General features: G+C 38.0%; 1 protein-coding gene across 1 annotated transcript in view; it reads right to left on the reverse strand.

Annotated features, from left to right (window-relative positions):
- The window catches only part of aldh1a3 (aldehyde dehydrogenase 1 family, member A3), a 45,674-nt gene that overhangs the window by 20,577 nt on the left and 6,082 nt on the right, over window positions 1-19,015 (reverse strand). Inside the window, exons 4-8 of the mRNA XM_051711857.1 lie at window positions 18,082-18,211; window positions 13,412-13,473; window positions 7,293-7,421; window positions 5,688-5,801; window positions 5,008-5,110 (exon numbers count right to left, since the gene is read on the reverse strand). Coding sequence (XP_051567817.1) covers window positions 5,008-5,110; window positions 5,688-5,801; window positions 7,293-7,421; window positions 13,412-13,473; window positions 18,082-18,211 — 538 coding nt within the window. The remainder of the gene's footprint in view (window positions 1-5,007; window positions 5,111-5,687; window positions 5,802-7,292; window positions 7,422-13,411; window positions 13,474-18,081; window positions 18,212-19,015) is intronic.

Genomic DNA, 19,015 nt, shown 5'->3' on the forward strand with positions numbered 1-19,015 from the left:
ATTGTGGTCCTAATCTTGCTTTAAAAAAAACAAAAAACAACACAACAACAACAAAAAAACATGGCTGCCTCAAAATTCACTCTTGGAGCATTTCATGGAGTTTTGTGTTCCTTGCCACATTCGCCTTTGGCTGGCTTACTGGAGGTCTAAAAGACTAATTATATTTTTTTAAAGTCATAATCGACAATCACGTTTTTCATCAAAGTGCACAATGATGACCTTAAGACATTACAGACATTACAGCTTAATTTTCTGTTACAGCATAATTTTCTGTAAAGCTGCTTTAAAATGATGTGTTGTGAAAAGAGTTATACAAATAAAAATGACTTGACTTGACATGGCATGGGGTATGACTGTGTGCAATTTATGTTGTAGAGCAAAACATCCAAATATCTTTAAGTGAAGGACTCAAGATGGCGCCGAGTATGGCTGCTGTATTGCGAGCTCCGACACAACATTGCAGTTTTTTGTTTGTTTTGTTAACAGTTCTTATGTTTTTTGTCTTGGATGTTGTCTGCCTTATTGTCTACGACAGACAAACACTTTTGGACATTGGTTCTGCAATTGCACACCGTAAACCGGACTTCAAATTCCTCAATGCCGACCCGCTGTTTACAAACACGGCAGCAGAGCCCTTTGTCTGGGCAGCCCGGCTGCGGAAACGCAGAAGGAAAAGGAGAAGGAGAGCTGGCGTTCTCATCAGAGTAAGGCGTCACACAAATCGACCCCTGCTACCCAGTATTCTACTGGCAAATGTTCAGTCTCTGGACAACAAGCTCTGAGAGCTGAGAGCGCGGATCTCTTTCCAACGAGAGACGAGGGACTGCTGCATTATCTGCCTTACAGAAACTTGGATGTCTGCTGAGATTCCAGATTCAGTCATTGAACCCGAGGTGTTACCTGTGCACCGAGCGAACAGAGCGAAAGACCTCTGAGGTAAAAGCAGAGGTGGTGTATGTTTTATGATCAACAAATCCTGGTGTGATCAGAGGAACGTACATTCTATCAAGTCTTTCTGCTCTCCTGATCTGGAATTTCTCATGCTTCTGTGTCGACCATTCTGGCTACCGAGGGAATTCACAGCGGCCATTATCACTGCTGTGTACATCCCGCCACAAGCCGACACAGACTGGGCACTCAAGGAACTGTATGGGAGTATAAGTGAGCAGGAAACCGTACACCCCGAGGCCACGTTCATTGTAACCAGGGACTTTAACAAAGCCAATTTCAAATCAATCGCACCAAAATACCACCAACACATCAGTTTCAACACACGAAGGGACCGGGTTTTGGACCATTGCTATTCTCCCTTCCGGGATGGCTACAAATCCCTCCCCCGCCCACCATTTGGCAAATCGGACCACTCTTCCTTTCAGCTTCTGCCCGTTTACTGGCAGAAACTGAAACAGGAAGCACCCACCCTCAGAACGATCCAGTGCTGGTTGGACCAATCAGATTCAACGCTACAAGACTGTTTTGATCACGCGGACTGGGAAATGTTCCAGTTCGCCTCTGATGATGACATCGAGGTTTACGCTGATAGCGTAACGTGTTTAATCAGAAAGTGCGTAGAGGATGTTGTTCCGACCAAAACAATACGGATCTACCCCAACCAGAAGCCATGGATAAATAGCGATGTTCGCACGGCACTTGATGCGCGGACCTCCGTTTTTAATTCCGGGAACGCTACAAAGGGAATAAAAACTCCACCATGAACACCGCTGCCTCTCTCCCGGATGAGCTTAATATTTTTTATGCTCGTTTCAAGGGAAATAACACCACCCTCACGGAGAGAGCTCTCGCGGCCGAAGCTACAGAGGTTAGTTCACTCTCCGTCTCTGTAGCGGATGTAACCTGATCCTTGCGACGGGTGAATATCCGTAAAGCCACGGGTCCAGACGGCATTCCGGGCCATGTCATTAGAGCGTACGTGAGCCAACTGGCTGGTGTTTTTACGGACATTTTCAACCTTTCCCTCTCCTTGTCTGTGGTCCCCACATGCTTTAAAATGTCCACCATTGGGCCTGTACCAAAGCAATCCAAAATCACTTGCTTAAATGACTGCCGTCCTATCGCTCTGACCACCATAATCAGCAAATGCTTTGAGAAACTAATCAGAGATTACATCTGAACTGTGCTGCCTTCCTCACTGGACCCATTACAGTTTGCTTACCGCAACAACCGCTCCACTGATGATGCCATTGCATCTACACTACACACTGCTCTCTCCCACCTGGAAAAAGGAACACATATGTGAGAATACTGTTTGTAGACTACAGCTCAACATTCAACACCATAGTGCCCTCCAAGCTTGATGTGAAACTCCGGGCTCTGGGCTTAAACAGCTCGCTGTGCAGCTGGATCCTGGACTTCCTGTCAAGCAGACGCCAGGTGGTTAGAATGGGCAGCAACATCTCCTCATCACTGACCCTCAACACTGGAGCCCTGCAGGGCTGTGTTCTCAGCCCACTCTTGTATTCCTTGTACACACATGACTGTATGGCAACACATAGCTCCAATACCATCATTAAGTTTGCTGATGATACGATGGTGGTAGGTCTGATCACTGACAATGATGAAACAGCCTACAGAGAGGAGGTGCACACTCTGACACGATGGTGTCAGGAGCACAACCTCTCCCTCAACGTCAGCAAGACAAAGGAGCTTGTGGTGGACTTCAGGAGAAAAGCCAGAGAACACAATCCCATCACCATCAATGGAGCACCGGTGGAGAGAGTCAGCAGCTTCAAGTTCCTCGGTGTCCACATCACTGAGAAACTCACATGGTCCGTCCACACTGAGGCCGTTGTGAAGAAGGCTCATCAGCGCATCTTCTTCTTGAGATGGCTGAGGAAGTTTGGAATGAACCACCACATCCTCACAAGGCTTTACACCAGCACTGTAGAGAGCATCCTGACTGGCTGCATCACTGCCTGGTACGGCAATAGCACTGCCCACAACCGCAAAGACCTGCAAAGGGTGGTGCGAACTGCCAGACACATCATCGGAGGTGAGCTTCCCTCCCTCCAGGACATATATACCAGGCGGTGTGTGAAAAAAGCTCGGAAGTTCATCAGAGACTCCAGTCACCCGAGCCATGGGCTGCTCTCACTGCTATCATCAGGCAGGCGGTACCGCAGCATCAGGACCCGCACCAGCTGACTTCATGACAGCTTCTTTCCCCAAGCAATCAGACTTTTGAACTCTTGATCTCTCACGATCAATATACATCAGCACTGCACTTTATTAATCTTATTATCTCACACTGGACTGTTATAAATTATATTCTCTCTTAACAATATTTGCAGCTGACTATCAACCGACAGCCTGAATGTCAATACAGTACAATACAACCTACTGTATATTTTATATATACTATATATACTATATTTTATTGTATAATGTGTATGCTATATTGTGTGTATTGTATACTGTACATTGTATACTATTATTTGTATATTGTGTTGTGTGTAATTATGTGTATATTAGACATGTAAATTGTGTTGTGTAAATCTGATGTTTATTGTAAACTGGTATATGTCTTATCACTGTTATGACTGCTATGTTGCTCGGAACTGCACCCAAGACTTTCACCCACTATTGCACTTGTGTATATGGTTGTGTGACAATAAAAGTGATTTTGATTTGAAGTAATGTTAACCACAGACCTTATTTTACTCATAAAGCTTTTTAAATGGATAAATTAGTTTTTCATGCTGATTATCCTTTTTCACCCAGAAATATGTCAGATTATGGAAGTAAAATGTGATTGTAGAGCTGAGGAGGGCGGGGCCGGGCTGGAATGATGCACGCCCGGTCCCCAATCAGCCTGATGGGGCGCGCGAGGGATAAAGGCGGCCGGGGACGACAGTTTGAGAGAGAGAGAATTACAGGCAGCTGTACTGTGTGTTTATGGTTTTGTGTTTTTGTTTAAATTGTTTATTAAATTATTATTTAAGTTGTCAAGCCGGTTCTCACCTCCTCCTTTCCACTGAACCCCCTTACAGTGATATGAACTGCTTTCTACATTAACTTTGAAATAAATTTCCCTTGATCCGATATTTTGTTTTCTAATGCAACGGCATTCAGAATTGTTTAGGTGTACCATATGTCTCTAAATGCTTTATAGGGCATTTTCCCTCATTTAAAGGGATAGCTCATATAAAAATGAAAATTCTCTCTTTACTCACCCTTCTGGCTTCCCAGATGTTAATTACTTTCTTTCTTCTACAGAATGTAAATGAAGATTTTTAGAAGAATATTTCAGCTCTGTAGGTCCATACAATGCAAGTGAATGGGTGCCAAAATATTGAAGCTCCAAAAACGACATAAAAGGAGAATAAAAGTTATCCATATGACTCCAGTGGTTAAATCCATAACTTCTAAAGCAATATGATAGGTGTGGGTGAGAAACAGATCAATGTTGAAGTCATTTTTTATCATATATTCTCCTCCCTGCCCAGTAAGGATGAAAAATGTAAATCACCAAAAACAGAAGAAGGAGAAAGTCAAGGAAAAAGGACTTAAATATTGGTCTTTTTCCCGCCCACACCTATCATATCACTTCAGAAGATATTAATTTAAAAAAACCAGAGTCGTCTGGAGTACTTTTATTTTGCCCTTATGTGGATTTTGGAGCTTCAAAATTTTGACACCCATTCACTTGCATTGTAAGGACCTACAGAGCTGAAATATTCTTCTAAAAATCTTCATTTACATTCTGTAGAAGAAAGAAAGTAATTAACATCTGGGAAGCCAGAAGGCTGAGAAATTCTTCAAATTCATTTGTGTTCTAAAAATGAAAGAAAGTCATACACATCTGGGATGGCATGAGGGTGAGTAAATGATGAGAGAATTTTCATTTTTGGGTGAACTAACCCTTTAAATTAAGAACTGAATGTCTTCATTTGGGAAAATACACATCTTTTCCAATCCCTTTTAACGTCTGTTTTAACAGTGAGCTCATTTTTGTTTCAGTGCTGGGATATGAAAAACCACATCACTCACGGTCTGAGTCAGCAAACACAATGCAGGGGTTCTTTCCCCCCAGCTCCAGAGTCACTCTTTTCAGGTTGCTTTTGGCCGCCGCCTCTTTGATCAGCTGGCCCACCTGAACACATAGAAAGCACATGACAATACTGGTCGCAGGAAGTTAGCCCATTGGTGACTAATGATGCTTCCAAAAGCTTTTCTTGTTGTTCTATGTATCTTATTTGTAACATGTGGTTTGGCCTGCAGATAATTACAGGAAACTGTACCAGGCTGCAGCACTAAAGATAAAAATCTGTTTGTCTGACAAGTTTACCAATATTTACACTTTTCTATTTAAAATGGTTATCGTTTCTTGTTTAGACATAAAACAAAGATGAAAATAAATCTGCAACCATTTAGATCACAAAACATCCATCCATCCATTAATTTTTATACATATATATATATATATATATATATAATTTATTTTATTTTTTTACAATTATTTGTCAAAAAGCAGAAATAACACAATAATTAAAAATCAGTTTGGCAAAACAGTTATTATCAGATACTTAAAAATAATTGGAATTGGTTATAAAAAACAAAAACAAAATAAACAATACCAGTTAATCTTTAAGCAATTTGTCGTCTGATTATAACTTGCCAACTTCAAGACAACATTATGTCATCGCAAGGTGACAGGTCAAGTTTCTCACCTCTGTGGAACCTGTAAAAGCCACTTTGTCAATGTTCATATGACTGGCAATAGCCGCCCCAGCTGTAGGTCCAAATCCAGGCAAGATATTCACGACTCCAGGTGGAAAGCCTGCCTACATGATGTGAGAGAAAGAATGGATTTTAATATTTTTTTTAATCATAAAAGCATACTGGCTCAAATATTGCTTAATACTCTGGCTTTTCTGTGGAAGCCGAGACATGTGTATGTGGGAAAGGAATAGGTCAGAAAATTACCTACAGGGCAAGGACAGACTGACAGTTTGAGAATTGATGTACACAAAAAGACCCTTTTCTTTCTGAGGACTTTAAACCACACTGGTCTCATTCATGTTGTTGTTCTAACTGATAATGATGAAGCCATAAATCAGCTCTTTTTCACATATAGACTGCTTGAATACAAAGAGAGGGATGGTTGCAGCTGCAGTTTAGTCCATGTCATTACAACAATTCATGCGCCCTGCTCTCTTTGAAGAATTAAGCATGATAATTTGAGCGGTTTGTATAAACAGAGGCAGAGCACCAGCTCATTACCCACAATGCAGCTGAGTCATTCTGTAGTGCAGCTCTCAAAGGCATTTACTTACTCCTGGGGTTGCCAATTTCTTTTGTCAGTTGAAGTAATGTTAAAACTTTTCACTAAACACATTAAATATACAGTTCAATGATATACTTGTTAAACTGTTAACTTTTTGATTTTTATGTTTTTTTTTTTTTTTTTTTTTTTTTTACACGTTTTTATTTATTAGTAAAATAGACATTTAAAAACATGTAAGAAAGGGTTTAAACCTAAAGAAAGTACTACTTTTGACAAATACAGTGGGGTCTAAAAGTCTGAGTTAGGCTTTTATAATGGAAATGTGGATGCTTTGCATTTTTTTAAATTAAATACAAAATTTGTCATTACAAATTATATTATCTGCGTAACAATATGAGTGAATATTGAATTGAAAAATGTAAATTAATTTCTGAATTTCTAAATAATTTGGAATGCCCCCCTTTTGTTCGATAGATCTTGTATGCTTTAACAGAAACAAGAAAATCTATCCTTTTGTGCAAATTAGTTAACATTAGTGGCCCCAGAACTAGAGCAGAATCTTAAACTTTCTTTTCAATTTTACATTATAGCTTTTCTTACATTTTAAAAATCCTAATAATAATCTGTTAATCTTCAGGTTTCAGACTTTTGGATGCCACTGTATATTAAAATGATGTGCACTCATTTGAGATAAAGGCTTCAGTCTTATCAGTAACCTAGATTTTACAGTCTGCCCTCATAGTTGCTGCCATGTTGAGATCACATGACCAGCCGAATACTACTCACTTTCGCTGTAACCCTCCTTGTATCAGACACATAATAATTAATCATAGGCCTATGAATAGGGTATTTCTACTATGGCATCAGTAACCATGAATAAGGTATTTCTACCATGGCATCAGTTTCCATACTTACTGCACATTTAATTGAATTTGCCATTGACATTTCTATCATAATTTTAATAGCCTAATCTCAAAGGCAGGGCTGATGCAATCATCAAAGTCTATGTTTGCTAAAATCAAACCAACAAACAAGAAAACAAACCAACCTCCTTTATGAGTGCTCCAACATGGAGCGCCGTCAGTGGAGTCTGCTCAGCAGGTTTAATAACCACTGTGTTTCCACAGGCCAAGGCTGGCGCTATCTTCCACATAAACATCAGCAAGGGGAAGTTCCACTACAAATACAAAAGGCAATAAAATGGATTAGAAATAAAGGAATAAACAAAAGAAAAGCTGTAAAACAGTGCTCTTATGGCTCCAGCGTCTTGGGAACCAACTGGGGGTGGAGGGTGGGGTGGATGTAGAAAGTGTGCCAGAAACATTTTCCACTTAGGGATAGGGTACATCAGCCAGTTTTTTAATACAAGACTACATGAACAAGTCTAATTGCTGTTCTTTGTGAATAAATATGTACACAAATCACTCGTTTACATGTCGTTTTATTTTTGTTTTATTTTTTTTTATTTTTTTTACATCTTTTTGCATGCCATGATTGCAGTTAGATATGTTTTTGGATTGAATGTTCACTCATGCTTCTTTTTTTTTTTTTTTGTGGAGTTAGTCATGTACTCTGAAAGCCAGAATTGCTTTCTGTAATAAACACCAATCCCAAATATGATTAACAATTTTATGATTTAGTCTCCAACAATTTGTGCTTTCCAAAGCAACATAAGAACATAAAGAGTTGACAGATGATTTGGATCTTTCTAGAACTTTTGGAAATTAGGAAAACATTTAATGAGAATAACTCAATTTAGAGGAAAGAATGACTCTCTCAGGAGAATCTTTAAAGAAGCCCTTCAATTGACCCTTCGCTAAGCTCTGACCCCCTTGGTTACCATTGCTCGCTCTGACAAGCATTGCAGAACTTCCCAATGGAATAAATGGGAGATTGCCGTGAAAGCGAATGATAATATTCTTTCGTGGGCTGGAATGAAGAGTGAATTTTTCTGTAAAGAAGTGGTTAAATTACACAGTAATTTGATTGGAAACTGTGGAGACTGTGAATCAGAATTGAGGCAAACGATTATCATATGTAGTCATTTGAAAAGAGAAAAGTGTAATTTTGATGGCTATTACACACCTGATAACATTAGTGTAAGTGAACAGAACTGCTCATAACATCTCATAACACACAAACTATGATTCTGTGAACTATTTATTTACTATTGCTTTTAATTAGACCTGAATCAATACATAAATGAATTGACGTTACATCATTAGCTTTAATTTTCCATGGAGCAAACGTAGGTGTCCTTGGTGATGTTATACAAGTTCATATGTGAATGAGGGCTGACACAGTTCAGTCCATAGCATGATCTTCTCAAGATTTATTTAAAAAAAAAAAAAAAAAAGAAATACTGCATGTATCCTCTTTATGTACCTTGTGTCACTCTTTCAAGTGAACAAACAACAATATTTCAAGTGAACAAACAACAATATTTTTTTATAATTTCTATAAAATACCCCCTAAAACTACTCAAACACATAGTACACCCTTAGACTCTCATTGGAAAAAAACAAACGCTTGTCAGAGAAATGGCGTACGGCAACAGCTACTAAGATCAGAAACACTTTTATTGCGGGGCTTAGTGAATGGTCAATTATTATAACTGCATTTCTGAATTGTTATTAGAAAAAAAGATCTTCTCCGCTTTGGCTGCATAGCATTCATTAAACTAAATTTGTACATTGTGAAGAAAATGTGAGTGGTGCTTGCCCATGCAAAGCCTTTTGCCACGATTCTAAGGTGTTTTGAATGGTAGCCAAGGCATTACTTTGCAGCTGCTACAGTTTTTGGGAGGTTGCTTACTGGACCAGCTTCAGGTCTCTATGATATTCTGGTCCCTAGATATGGCTCAGTTCTATCCTGCAGTGTAAGTCTATGCAATATACTGTAATTGACCTGTTTTATCATCCAACAGGCGAAAATTTTATGTTTCATCACTTACAAAAATAATAGCACCTTTTCTCAACAAGCAACATGAGGTATCATTGGATAATGTGGAGATTAAGATTATTTTCATGGAAAGACAGGTTTATTCCATTGTGAACATTTACAAAATATATTAAGACTGGCATTTAAAGAAAAAGTTATTAAACATTGTTTTGAGTAATAGGATTCTATGACTGTTGAATCATATGTAATGCTGCAGATGTGGTGGTTATGGCTTTGACACAGCATTGTTTATATTCTGTGGCCAACGCCTGTCTAGATTCTTTCAAAACCATGTAAAGAAATACCTTGGTTACAGATACACATACTCACACAGAGACAAACACAGATACACCACTCCCGACATTACATGGAGAGAAGTGTATTATAAATTCATGTGCGATAGAATGTTATGAATGTTATGAATGTTTATGAAAGCTTGCATGAGCGCTAACTCTGACTCCAGATTAAACAGCAGCTCTTGAAAAGCATTTATTCCTTAAGGCTTTATGTCATTACTTTGCCTTATGTCATTACTTTACTGTAATGCCTTACTGTTTTCTCCCTTTAATGTAACTCAATCAGTTCTCGGGGATCTTTTTTAAACACTAAATCATCAATAATTCCAATTACAGAAAATCAGCATGAGTGTGAAGTATAAAACGAAGGTGTGACGAAGTCTCTGAACATATCATCAAATATCTCCCATACGCCTTTACGAAGATCAGAATACATGCTCCAATAATGCACAATGACTACAGTAACAGTGTAATATACATACTAGACTTTTAAAATTTCTAAAGAAAATGTAAGTTGTGCTTGCTTTTGTAAAAGTTGGCTCCAGAAAGTTTGGATGTTTTGGGCTAGGGTTTGCGTCAGGGCGTTGATACAATTTAAAATCCATTCATAGAACATGATTTGAATACTGGTAACTTTATTGTATATATACATAGCTACTTGCTTTAAGATAGGCCTAGTTTGTCATTACATATATGCTATCTCTCTTCACTGGCATGTGCATGTCAAGACATGAAAAGGGGAGGAAAAAGGTCCAGTCATTTCAAGAGAAATTTTATTATATGGTTTTCTGTTGTATGCTAGAAAAAACTTAAAATCTGTGTGAAATGTTACATTTTAGCCTACTTCATCTTGCATCAGTGGATACATCCACTGGCTCAAAGTACTTAGGTATACTATCCTGCAGTGATGGTGATTTTGATTAATCTCAGTGATGTGAGTCTTTTGAATCTGTTCACCAAAAATATTCGTTCAGATTAGTTAATTGATATATTCATTGACCATTTATGCAAATTATGCTTTTGTGCCAGTAGATGTTGCCAAATGACCGTCTTTGATGCATTGAACGAGTAAATTGCAGACTTATTCACGATCAGAACAAGTCTAATTATCATTTATTAAAAGTTGCGTGCCAGCAATTCTACGAAGAGGCTTCAGCACTGCAGAATGTTTAAGCATCATAAGTGTTTCCTCACAAATGACACAAAGCATATCTATCATATTGTGATCTGCTGAGTAGGGATGTGCCCGAAGCCGAATACCTTATTCGGAGAGGCACGAATAATGACTTCAAAGCGAATAACGGATTTATCCGAATAAAATAACAAATATTTGTATGACTGACTATCCAAAAAGCACAAGGATAAAGCGACATTTATGTAAACATATCCAAAATTACAAAGAATTTTTGAATCTGTGCAGCCAATATATCCAAAGTGTAAACCTTATGAATGAAAAAGCGCACAATGTGATTTCAGATCGGATGGGCACGGTTTCCACTCTGTCTGCGGTCTCTGTTAATTGTGCATGTCTGGAGCTTATTATTTAACTAAATAATGGCACCCTATCATAAAAATTCCTGATAGGGAAGGGGATGAGGGGAGGGAAAAAAACCAAAAAAAAAAGTGGAGAGGGAAAGGGCAAAGCGAAGCGACAGCAAAAGAGAGAGAGGAGAGAGAGGAATAACCTGGTTCGCCGGCGCCCAGATATGCTGTCGCCCGGCCCTCAGCCACTCCCCAACCTCCGGCGGACGACAGCTCGCTCCTCCCCCGGGCAGATGGTCACGCTCCTCCCCCTCTTTTCTCTCTTTTCTTTTTTCTCTATTCTTTTTTCTATGGGGGGAAACGGCAGTGTGCCTCAGATCCTCGGTGGCCGGCAGTGACGTCTCCGTCCCCGGGCGGACGGTAGCGGCTGCTCCTCGGATGGCTGGTAGTGGCGATGACTCCACGACAGCGCATCCCCCCTCTTTCCCAGGCTTCGGCACCAATGTAACAAGGTTCAAAATGGGAAAGGAGGAGGCGGGAACCGGCTGAACCGTCAAAATAATGGTTTAATGAAAACGTTAAAAAAAAAAGACACAGAACACAAACGCACACACTGCAGCTACGTGCGGCTCTCTCTCTCTCTCGAACTGCTGCATTCCGCTGCACTTAACCCTCTCCTCGGCTGATTAGCCTGATTGGGGGCCTGGCGTGCATAGTCACGTCCCGGCCCCGCCCTCCTCCTCATCACACATACCTAATAGCACACTTCTCAAAAATCTGCACGATATGAGGTATCAGTCAAGTTTCTGTAGCTCAACTGGTAGAGCATGGCACTAGCAATGCTAAGGTTGTGGGTTCAAGTCTCAGTGAACAGACAAACTAATCAAATGTGCACCTTGAATTAGGGCTGAACGATTAATCAAAATAAAATCTAAATCATGAGATGACGTAGTGTGATTATCAAACTGCAAGGGCTATGATTTAAAGAAATAGCCTGCATGTGCTTCTTGCTGTGCTTACTGTATGTACGCAGCTCTGTTATCTGTAGTGAATTACACATTCTCAACGCACACATGAGGCTAATGAGCGGAGTGTGTTATATTTACAGCAATCTACTGTAGATTCACTAATTGCACATATTCATAGTTCCAATTCAGTAGTTCACATTTTAATGTAATCCTTGAATAGAGGTAAAGGTAAACTGATTTGGCTCACTGTACATAGTGGAGGGCTCAGGCTCGGGACTCGACCCGAGCTCTAAACACCCCACTGGACTTTACTTGAGTTTATTTATAAATAGACAGAAGGTGGAGTTGGGGTGGAGGAAGGATGCCGGAAGAATTGTCGCAGCAGTGGGATAAGCAGCAGTTTATATGCTTAATGTGGCATTGTGATTGGTTGGATTAAATGAATATGCTCCTCCCGAACTTTGTTTGTAAACTCCATATATGCTTGGCTCTTAAATGCTACAATCCATATCTAAAGTAACCCCATAACACTGGGTTTTTCTGATCAGAAGAGTGGATAAGAGCAAGTGTCTTTCTTCAGTGTTCTGCCAGAATAAAAGCTTCTGCTAAAATGAAGGCTTAAGGGTTTAAGCTGCATGCAAATGTAAATTATTACATAAAATTAGTACATAAATATGCTATTGTCTTATAATAATAATAATAATAATAATAAAAATAATAATAATAATATACAAAAATATATTTCCATAATGATTTCTTAATAGTAACTTATAATTAGTTTCCAAAAAATGATTATGAAAAGAGACGCTGTCACAAAGTAGACAAAAACAGGTACACAGTGAACAAATACAATGAGAAGGTGATGTGAATATGTCCCCCCAACCCCCTTCTGTGTTTGACTGTATTTGGTTCTTTTTAAGAGGACTCAAATGTGAATACCCTTTCTTGAACAGTATTTCTATTGGCAGTAGAGCATGTTTTCCCATTACTTAATTTTGATCAAAAGAAAACACTTACTATTTTTTTTATTTTTTATATTAATACTCATATCGCAGTTCAATTTGCAATCGCAATATTTTTCGAAATAATCACAATTAGATGTTTTATTCAAATCGTTCAGCCCTACCTTGAATGCACTGTATGTCACTTTGGATAAAAGTGTGTGCCAAAGGCTTAAATGTAAATGTCTGTAGCACATTAGGGACATGCTGAAGTTTAATACTTAGTGTTAGGGGTTTGTGCAAATCCCGAACCCTAAGTATAAACAATAGTAATGCTATTCAGCAAAAAAGGCACAGTGCAAGCTGCCACCTTCACTACGGTAGAGCTACATGCGACGGATAACAGAGGTTAGTGGCAGGATGAATCGCAGTCCTGATTTTCCTACCTGAATTGATATTATCGATGTCACTGCTCTGTTGAAAGTAAAACAAAAAAGGTCCACAAATGAAATATGAAATGGAGAACAGTCGCAAACTCACCGGAATAATCGCTCCGCACACACCAATGGGCTCATGTTTGGTAAAACACACAAAGTTTTCATCTGTTAAGAAGAAGAAAAAAAAAGGAAATGAGCAAGTAAAGGGGTCATTAGACTTAATCACACACCAAAGCTCCCTTTTGATATACAATCATTGTCTCCTTGGGAAGCTTTTGGATGTGGCCACAGAATGCCAAACATTAAGACAAAAGATTTGGTAAAACACACAGTAATGGTTTCAATGGCCCACACAAATCTCTGGTCAGGAAGAGTGTATATGTTCTGTCGTTTTTTTTCTTCTTCTTCTTTCACTGGAGACACATTGAAATAAGAGAGGGATGAGGTGTGTGAGAAGTCTGGGCAGCAGTTCAAACCCACTGCAGATCTGCTCTTGGCTTGGATGCACATCTTTGTTCACCCTCAGTGGTTGCCTTCTCTCTTTGCTCTCTCTCCCAGGAGTCACATAACCAGCCAGGGGTAATGTAAGGTAGCAATACTGTTTTATCACAACTCTTCGTACTGAAACCTTTCCGTTGGAAAATGCCACTAAGATTGGGCAGTTTACCACTTCCTAGTTCTAATGTGTATCCAGTTAAAGGATTGATAGAGCGAAACATATCCTAGGTTACCTCCTAGGATTGCACAAGGACTGATTAGTAAAGGAAAGGTGGAAATTTTAGTTAAATTCTGTGATCCTGTAGTCAGCCTCAAGTAATTCCAAAGCCCTGTTCTGTTAATTCTTCCATGAAACACAAAAGTACAAATTATAACGAATCTCGACTTGCACTCTATTCTAAATATTCTGAAGTCGTACGATGGCTTGGTGTGAGGAATGGACTGAAATTGTTAAAATAATTGACTGAAATGAAAATTATTATTTTTGAAGATAGTGTAAAAACTAGACTGAATAAGAGAGTTTGGATTCTGCACAGTTATGATATACCTGCCATAAAGGCAGCTGCACTCAAAAAATATTTTAGACTATTTTTAAGATTTTCACATTTCAATTTCATAGCAAAAATCAAATTTAATTTCTATAAAACTGAAATGCGTAAATCTTAAAAAATAGGGTTCAGTGTTTATTTTTGAGGGAACTGGTAGCTAAAAATGAAATGCCTCTTTTGAAATGCCTCTTTTGAGAGAAATGAAACTGCTGACCTTCTAGCAATCTCATGCACTTGTCCTTGTTTAATCCTATTATTAGGCTCTGTTCCAAAACTTAGTAAACTGCCTACACAGGCAGCATTTTAAGGTGTCATAGGTGCACACCTGATGAGAAGCTCTTCCAAAAGGTAGGCAGGAACGTAGATAGGAAGGCAATTGCATAATGTATTCCATGGAGCTCAGTGAAATATTCATCGAAGATGGCGGACAAAGCGAGAACAACTGTGATTTTCAATAGACTCATAAATGATTCACATATCGATAAAAAGTAGTTCAATATTATTAAAATGGACTATTTTACCCAGTATTTGTGTTATTTATTAATGACATAACACAAAACTCTATAGGAATCAAATGTACAGAAAGAACACCATGCACTTTGTGTGAGGAGTGCTATTTGGATGAAAAAGCTGCTTATGTACTGTAGGTACTATAACTTTCCATTCCACTTTAGGCTGATGTCTTTGAAGTCAGCTGCCTATGTAGGATATCACAGCAGCTGACTTGGTTTTTAGACAAGAGCCTTGGTGTCAACTTAATAAGGCGCTTCAAAAGCCATTATCTCCCCCCTAAAACTACAGCCACACTACAAAGTCAGACTCACTGCTGACAATACTGTACAAAACTCCCACGCACATACATGATATTTCATATGTCATCTGTGCATGGATATGTCTGAGCCACGCCTGTTAATCTACTAAAGCCGGCCTCTTCGAGCCCTGACCTTCTCATGTTTCCCCACACCACAGTGTGTCGGGTGATTATAGACTTGACGACTCCCTTACACAATGCTCATCTCTGGCTGGGATCAGCCAACAGCCCTTTATAACTGATCCGACAGGGCTACTTATCAAAGATTAAATATACCTGGCTGGGGAGTGGTTGCGGAGGTGGGAGCCCCATCCACAAAGGATTTATTTTGGTAAATGCAAAACTGTACAATCCCCAAGCCCTATCCATAAATGTCCACCTATGGCTGTGAACAAGGTTTGATAATAACTTTTTCACACAACAGCCAGTTTGCTTTTACATTTTTTAAGTTACCATATATTCAGAGCATCTACTAGCCAAAAAAAAAAACAAATAAAAAAAAATCAGAAATTAATTGGTTTATTAATGTCACAGCATAGATTTAAATATATTTATTGTTAATAATTAATCTATCCCTTAACTTTAGTGACTTCGGTGTGTTAAAACCCCCATAAACTCTAAGGACACGATAAGGGTGCTGTATTGCGAAAAAAGTTAAAAGACCCTGTATACATAGGTCAGGCATATGAGGTATCTTTTGAAAGCCTTGAATCTGAAATTTTCATAGTATAACATCACTTTTTTATGTTACATAAAATAACAAAATAAGGCCTGAAATCATTTGCGTTGCAAATAAGCACCCCCTAGAGGTAATGGGGTAGAAATATTAATATTAATTTAAAAGTCTTTCACATAGCACTTAAATAGATAATCATATATCAAATGAAAGATATTCTCAGGAAGGTGACTATACAGTTTATTTTGTTGCTCTAATACCACAGTTCAAAAGAATTTCAAAAGAATCACAAAGTTAAATATGATTTCTGTAAGACATCAAATCCAAATAATTTATAATTTGTTGCCAAGTTATGGTCATATTCACATAAGCCAGATCTGCTGATATTTACATCATGGCTTATGAGTAGAATATTTACGAAGAATCTGCACAGATTTGGTTTACATGAAATAACCCAGAAATGTTTTACAGGTTGCAGCCTTCGATGTTGTCTGTCTCATAGAGATGGCCTTTCTAGTGACCTTTCCTTTCTAGCGTTACCTGCCATGGTTAATTTTCACCTACATTCTGCGGGTGTAAATTTCAAATACTGGCTGTAAGTGAAAATGTCAAATTGGCCATATTGGTGTTATAATTGGAATGTTGACATTCAGAGTTAATCCAGCCACTGTAAAAAGATTAAATGAACTGAAAATGACATGTTTTTCCAAATAAACTCTTGAGTTCACCAGTAGCTGGATGATGTACTGTATGCTAATTGGCACCCCTTATCGATGGGGAAATTCAAAGCTGGTTAAGTCATTGCAGCATGTTCCAGCCCTCTAAAAGCGAGATATTCTATCTGGCTGCTGATCCCATGATCTCCAGCTCATCTGCAGCGCCAGCGGTTGCACCTCAGCGATTAGGATCAGAGCCTCTTCCTCTTCCTTTGTGCGCTGGGCCTTTCGTCTTTTAACGCTTTATTTGAATTTAATCAGGGAGAAAGGAGGAAAGCATGTTTTGTCTATTGAGTCTCCTGGAGTGATAGGAATGCTGGGGGAAGAGGAAGAATTGGGGTGGGGGGGAGGATGACATACCACGCAGGGCTAGGGAACCTATCTATCCTCTTATACTGATTAACTCATTTCTAGTAGTTGGATGCATTTGTCATGTACACACCTTGGTTGTGTGACACTCAGAGTCGAGAATGCTTTATAAATTTAATTAAATTTGAATTGAGTTAACAGATGGGATATAGAATTGTAATTTGAAATTGAACTTAAGGAAGCAGAAATAAAATAGAATGAAATTCAGAGAAATTTGTAAAACTGTTGTAAGTGCATTTTTTATGATACATTAAATTTTTCATTATGAATGACCCAAAACATGTTATCATACACACAACATTAGGGGTATTCGAAGAAATATTAGATTATATTAAAAATCAGTGTTTAAAATGCAACTTATAGAAATTTGTATACATTTCATGGTATTTAATAAATTCAGTTTTTTATTTTTTTTTATTTAATAAAATATTTTGAATATTCTGAAAACAATTAATTTCCCAAAATAATCTAATTTACCTCAAAGTCTTTAAAACGAAGTCAAACAACACAAAGCTGGAAACCTTACACTTGTGCTGGACAAATTAAATTCCTCTGTTTTGTGACTTAAATTTCTTTGAATTGCAGTTCAGTAAATTCCTCTTCCTGTGATTCCATTCAATTTCAAATGAATTATGCTGAGGTGTAGCCGATTCAATTCAAATTTCAACTATGTAATGAAAGACATTTTTTATAAATCTGTCATAATTTACTCAGCCTAATATTGTTCCAAACATGTGTGACTTTCTTTCTTCCATTGAAAACAAAAGGAGATGTTAAGCAGAATATGTTTTCCAGTCAATGAAAGTGAATGCTGACTTGGGCTGTCAGTCCCTTATAATTTGCATAACATCTTGTTAAGTGTTCCACAGAAGAAAGAAAGTCATAGGGGTTTGGAATGACATGAAGGTGAGTAAATGATGGCAGAATTTTTATTTTTGGGCAAAATATTACTTTAAATTCATCATTTTGCACAACCCTGGTCCACACAACAGACGGTCAGTGGCCTAATCAAATCAGCTAATTTGATTGAAAACACAAGTAAGAATGTGACACATTCAAAATTCTCCAAATGATGGAGGATAATGATTCCCAAACATTCCTGTAGCAGGGTATGAAATACTAACTGGCACCATGGCTGTTAATTTTGATACTCACCAACTGGCATGGTCTTGCCATGAATCTTGTCTGTCCAGCCGGCGTAATATCTCAGGGTTTTAATGCTGCCATCGAGATCGACAAAGAAAGCATGCAGGAAGGGTTTGCCAGTATCCATTGACTCTAGAGTCTAGAAACGAAGGGATACAGTATTATGTTCAATTACTGCAAATCAGTTTAAGGAACAAAAAGCACAAAAAAATCAATTTTATTAGCAATCTGTTTCAAATTTTTGTAGGTAATTTTCGAAAAGTATGCTCATTTTGAGAGCTACAAATTTAATAATAATAATAAAAAAAGATGCCAAGAATTTTATGCACATGGACAGTTTAGAGCTCCACAATTAAACAATAACAATATAACAATATATATATATATATATAACAATATATATATATATATATATATATATATATATATATATATATATATATATATATATATATATATATATTCTACTGCCCTCTAATAATAAAAACAATGAGGGGATGTGAAGCAAAACAGTAAAAAAAAAAAAAAGAATGAAGATGAAAAAAAGACTATTGGCAGAGTTCACTCTCTTGAGAGATTCTGAGCTGTAATATGGAACGATGGCCATCACTGCTTATTACCATGCGTGCTTCAAAACAATATATAATGTTAGAGACTCAAAATGAGATTACAGTTCAAAAGCAAGATTAATCTATATCATTTGCATTTACCATCTCAAGCTACTGATCCACCAAATTAAACAAGTGAAATAGATCCCTAGTGTTTGCATTTCTGTAAGTAACTAGAAGAAGATAAAATCTAAGTAAAAACCCTTAAAGCTTCAGAATCGGTTTGCAAGGGAATCATATTGTACAATCTGGCATGAGTCTAATTGTGATGAATACTTATGTATTATATTTGATCTGTCCCATTTGCTCAAGCTATGGCTGTAACAGGCACTTTA

The sequence above is a fragment of the Myxocyprinus asiaticus genome, chromosome 1, assembly GCF_019703515.2.
Source record: "Myxocyprinus asiaticus isolate MX2 ecotype Aquarium Trade chromosome 1, UBuf_Myxa_2, whole genome shotgun sequence".
NCBI classification, from domain to species: Eukaryota; Metazoa; Chordata; class Actinopteri; order Cypriniformes; family Catostomidae; genus Myxocyprinus; species Myxocyprinus asiaticus.